This window comes from Esox lucius, chromosome 17 (assembly GCF_011004845.1).
Source record: "Esox lucius isolate fEsoLuc1 chromosome 17, fEsoLuc1.pri, whole genome shotgun sequence".
Lineage (NCBI taxonomy): Eukaryota > Metazoa > Chordata > Actinopteri > Esociformes > Esocidae > Esox > Esox lucius.
The window spans coordinates 23,204,189-23,209,634 of record NC_047585.1 but is presented as its reverse complement, the minus strand read 5'-3'; the positions used below and the strand labels follow the sequence as shown (position 1 = coordinate 23,209,634).

The 5,446-nt window shown below is 40.1% G+C and overlaps 1 protein-coding gene across 1 annotated transcript; it reads right to left on the bottom strand.

Moving 5' to 3' along the window:
* Nucleotides 1-1,268: 1,268 nt before the first annotated feature.
* c17h1orf158 (chromosome 17 C1orf158 homolog) lies at nt 1,269-3,315 on the bottom strand. The gene is made up of 4 exons (XM_010881652.4): nt 3,063-3,315; nt 2,374-2,484; nt 2,002-2,176; nt 1,269-1,567 (listed from the first exon to the last, which is right to left on the bottom strand). Exons 1-4 carry the CDS (start codon nt 3,180-3,182, stop codon nt 1,269-1,271), a joined length of 705 nt encoding a protein of 234 aa, XP_010879954.2. The 5' UTR covers nt 3,183-3,315.
* Nucleotides 3,316-5,446: the final 2,131 nt, after the last annotated feature.

Sequence of the window (5,446 nt, the reverse complement as noted above, 5' to 3'; positions counted from 1 at the left end):
TAGGACACTAAGTACTGAACTGGAGGCAGGCAGAGGGCTTCAGCTGCAATGACAGAGGCAGCAGGAGAGGAGAGACACAGATGGTTGACCATCAGATATAAGCATATTTGATTCCTCCTTATGAAACACTTTGGAATCCCTGTAATTAAACACCTAATGGAATGTTAGTCAGACAAGTCCCCTCAGGGTTCCCCTTAAAAGACCTGGGGCTCCTGATATAGCTCTGACATCTACACACCCTTTGATGTCAAGGGTATCCAGGGCCATACAAACAGCCCATTTTCATTAGCAAATATGATGATCAAGGTGAAAGTATTTTTTATGTGATTAGTCTAAATGGTCAGATGATTTTAGGTCTCTCACAAACTCTCTTGCACAAACGCACATATACCCCCCCTCCTCCCCACCACCACCACACACACACAGGACCTTTAATAGTGTTAGCTAGTCCACATAGAAAATTGATTGGAATGGGGCAGGTTACTGCAAGAGTCTAAAGCGAAGACACGCAGACATATTTGTTTTTCTATCATTGTGGGGACCAAAAGAAAAAAATCGGTGTTTTGTAATCACCTTAACTCTAACATTAGCCGTAACCTAATTAACTTAAAATGTATGCCTCAATGCTACCTAGCCTCAATGCTTAAACTTAACTCTAAACCTTACCCATAATACATAATCCTCAAAGTAAACCTAACCCTAATCTCAATTGTAAATTGGACCCTAAACCTAACCTCTACGTTGGAAATTGGCTTGTACTTATGGGGTCTTGCAAAAAGTCAGAAGGGCATAATTGTTTTATCCATGTGAGGACATCCAGGGTCTGTGAAATGACTATTCTCCTGTGGGCAGAGTATATATACAGTAATGCAGCAGTACTGTATGATATCCCAAAACTGACCCAATTATGCAAGATTTACTTCTGTGTTTCAGAGATTAGTGAAATAAAACATGTTCCTTATTTCCTAACCTAAATCTAACCTTAACCTGCCAGAAACATGTACACGTTGATCTCACACACACACTTACACATACATACCATTATAAAGAGACATGGATCGGGTGTAGACATCTTTCACAAACACACACATGCCCAGAAATCAGTAGGTTATAACTATACTGATATTACTGTTTAATTTTTTTACATTTGATTTGCCAATTTCTTTTGCCTCATTTCATGCCTCAGAACAATACAAATGTAAATCCTCAAACAGCACAACTTTGAGCAAAGCCCAAGAGCGTCTAAAAAGCGTGTGAGGTATGCCAGCTCAGGACATGAGCCCTGCGTCTACACCCGTTACGGGAGGGAGGAGGCTGGCGGTGACTGGGTTGTCTGGAACCTGTCTGCAGGGCCGCTGTTTCAGATCCAGGTCCTTGTTCTGAAGATTGGCTGGATGTAGGTTACTAGAGAGGAGACGCGGCACACTGGCTAAACGGGTCTGGCAGAAAGCACTGAGTGGGTGCTTCTTGTACTCTGACCTGTACACACTTAGCACTGCAAGGGGAGGCTGCTGCTTGCCCAAACGGACCTGTCTAGACTCCACCAGACCAAAGTTAGTTGGAGGCGCTGGGAGGGAGAAGAGAGAGAGAGGGCTCAGCTGTTACCGTGCTGCAGTCATTAATTATCTCTGTGACATATTTGGAACAATCAAAGGCCATTTATTCTGCCTTCACATTCTGTACTTTTTTTAATGACAGCTGAAATGTGTTTCTAGCACAATTATAGTTTTAAAAATAATTCTACAAAAATTCCTAGTTTTTTTTATAAATCCAGTATAATGGATTGCAGATTCTTATTCCCTCTTGGTTCTAAAGAAACCTGCATATTATGGTAAAGTTACTGAAGAAGAAATCTGAAAACCATAGCCATAGTGAATGTAAATATGCTTTATATAATGAAACATACCCTGCAAGGATTGTAAACATCGATATAAAAGTGCTTTGGTTCAATAAGTGTGAATTGCTCCTTATCGGATTTACACTGTTGACTTCATCTCTTACCCAAGCTTGGGTGGTCTGACTTCTCTGGTGTCCATGCCAGCCTGTCTGGATGCCAGGAGCGCAAGGTGGGCAGGGTGGAGGTGCCCTGGCGCCCGTACATTTCATCATAGAGGGTGACCAGATAATGGGAGGGCTCCGTGCCATGGTGGGACAGAAGCAGCTTGGCAGGAAGGCCCTGGAAAATATTACCACACACTTTTCTACTGGCCATCGTATCATTAATACCATCTCAGAAGGCAAGCGGTTTCTTTGATTAGCACATTATCTCTGGGACACGAATAGTCTAGACTTTTTTTTGTCTAGACCTTTGGACATAGCTTGACCAACATTTCCCTAATGCAAATTATCATGAGTCTGCAATGTGAGGCTGACCTCAGATTTCCGCAACGCCATTCCTCGTGTTAAGATGTCTGGTCGGTGGTCCCTCTGTGGCTGGTAGTCTACACGACTGGTGGTGTTAGCCGTCTTACACTCTCGAGTAAACTTTCTCGGACAGAAAAGGTAGACAGGAAGAGCGAGAGTAGCAGGCAAGTGGAGGAGAAGAGGACAAGCTTAATATGAAACCAGCATGACCTCAGCAAACTCCACCATTGATCTGCACAGTATTTCGGAAGATTTGTCCAGTCAGGGACTACAGCAGCAGTCCATGGCCCTGCTTGGCGTCAATACAATTGGATTGCATCTCGTCTCTCACACCGGGGTGTGTGCTGATGTACCTTAAAGCTCGGTAATCATTTTTGTATGGATTTGCAAACCGACAAAAGAGCATTCAATTGATTGTGAAGCGACTATTGAACTTGTTTTTATAAGCAGGATGTACCGCACATTCTCACACTTAAAGCAGGTTTTTCTTGATAGAATCTCATTTGAATTCAAAGGAAAGCCTGCTGTACCCACGTTTCGCTGGAAATGTATCTCTTGATAATGATGCATGATGACTCTTGCCAAATGCTGCATAATTCGATGAATTAGCAACATTCATCACATGCCATGCATACACCAACAGCAATTTATTGAAATGACATGAAAATCCCCCCAAAAATGTTGATAAAAAACCCTACCTGCAGTTTCTCTTCCACCCAGTTTCCAACTAGAACTTTGTTTGAATATTTCTGCTCTATTCTCCAGCCAGGTTGTGTCCATTTATCATAACTATATTTCTTTTTTCCCATACTAAACATGGTATTGTATATGTTGTCACTTTTAGAGCTGATCAGCACCAGGTTTGGTCATAAAAGTGGGGTATTGTTAAATTCCACCTGCTCTTATTGTGACATAGGCACCAGAGTAGAAGAGGAGCCTCTGTTGCTATGGATACAACAAACATAGACTCCACCCAAACAATGGAAATGTCTTGCCAAGTGTGGGGGAAGTATGTTGAGGGGAAAGATCATGAATCTCTACATTGCCCCTATCAAAATGTACCTACTCTACATTCAGACTATTATTGGTAAGTATGTTTTATTTGTATGTATATTTAATTACCACATATGATATTGGAATGGATGTCAAATCAATACAATCACAGATAGTATTTTATCTCTCAGTCACTCTGACATTGGTTACACTAATGTTAGTTAACTATCTTGTCACCAGCACATAAGAAAATCAGAATCTAGATCTCCTACAATGACATAGGAGCCTACCAGTTAGTGCAGCAGAGATGCAGCACTTAATTAAGAAACACTGTTTATGTAAAGTGCATAGTCAAATCAATTGTAGTTCCTTTATTAATTAAGGAAATCAACCAAAGTAACACATTCCCATTCTAAATGTATTCTATGTATTCTAAATATTTGGCTCCCATGTATTCAGTATTTTGAGGTCAATTAACCATTTCATTGTAAGCTCAGGGCTTTTAAGTTGTAGTAAGTTCTATTTCAAGATAGAGTCCCTTGGCATAAGCAATCAGATTTTGGGACAAAATATCCTGGTACATTTCATGATGTTGTAGAGTCTACAACATCATGAAATGTACCAGGATATTTTGTCCCAAAATCTGATTCAACTCAACAGAGTAAGTTACATTACATAAGGTATAGTGTATAACAGTTATATAGGTATAATAGTTATTAGGGCAGACATAAGTCTATAAAATCACTTGTGAAGATTTTCACTCAAAGCAAATGTTGGTATAATTGCCTTCATCTAACTTCATACAGTATATTTTTTGTACTACGTCATTTTAACGACAGCGATTCCAGCAGCCCAGCCCCAGACCCAAGAAATCAACTTTTAGGGCTACTCACTCAATGTGAACAGGAGAGCCTGTGAGGTGAAGTCAGGAGTCATTTCTGTTGAAGCAGTGTGCGATTCTGTTGAAGTGTTCGGATCTGTTGAAGCGGTGTGCGGTTCTGCTGGAAGATGTTCATCAGTGAGGCTGCATCTGCGCTTGGACTGCTTGCTCTGGAAGTGCCTCTGCAAATTGTACTCTTTAAAACTGTGATATTAGCTTAAGATATTAAGCAAGTTGCTTTACCTGCGACATCTACAAAGAAATATTTTCCTGTCAATAGTTTTTTAAATACCCTGCTTTCGTTATCAACTTTTCTTAGGCTGATTTCCAGAGATCGCTAGCCATCAATTGCGTATAGTACGTACAAATGATTACTTCCGCGCGTGGATTGTGGTGCTGGTCCCTACGTATCATAGCAACGCAAATACCTTGTTTCAACTTAAAGGCATTTTAAACAGACAGTATGATACTACTGTACTTATTTTTGGGAGTGCCAAGGGACTTTTAATTTGAAAATGAATAAATATGCAACAGTAAATAAAGTAACGTAATCTGCGGACCTCGTCAGGTATTTTTTTATTTTGTATTGTGTAACATTTTTGGATGTATCGCGGGCCGGATAGAATGACTCAACGGGCCAGACCCGGCCCGGGGGCCTTATCTTGCCCATGTCTGCCTTAAGCTGACACTTATTATACATAGCTGCTATGTAAATACATATTGACAATGGTATTAACAACAATGTAATACCAGAGGTACTACTTTTTAATTACAATAGAATAATGATTTATCAGTAAACGTTATTACACTTGTGGAATTAATTTCTACCTAGGAATAAGCAAGTTGTGAGAAACCCAAGAATCTGTTACGGGTCCCAGACGTTGGACCAGGTAGGTAGATTATATGACCTTGAAAACAGGATAAATAATATCTTCAGAACCATTGTACTGATTTGTAGGAAATGCTTCTTATATTCTCTCTTTCTGATAGTACCATCATGTACATTACATGTTCCATGTGTGGTGAATAGTATTTCACGGTATTTATAATAACAATCCTAAATCCTGATTTCACACATGCACAATCTCACCATCTGCTGCATAAACCCAAAGCCTGGCTATAGAATATGAATGCATTTGTAGTCAAGCATACAAATAAAGCTGCCTTTAGAAAAAGTATTGTTACCATAGAGATACATCATCAATAATT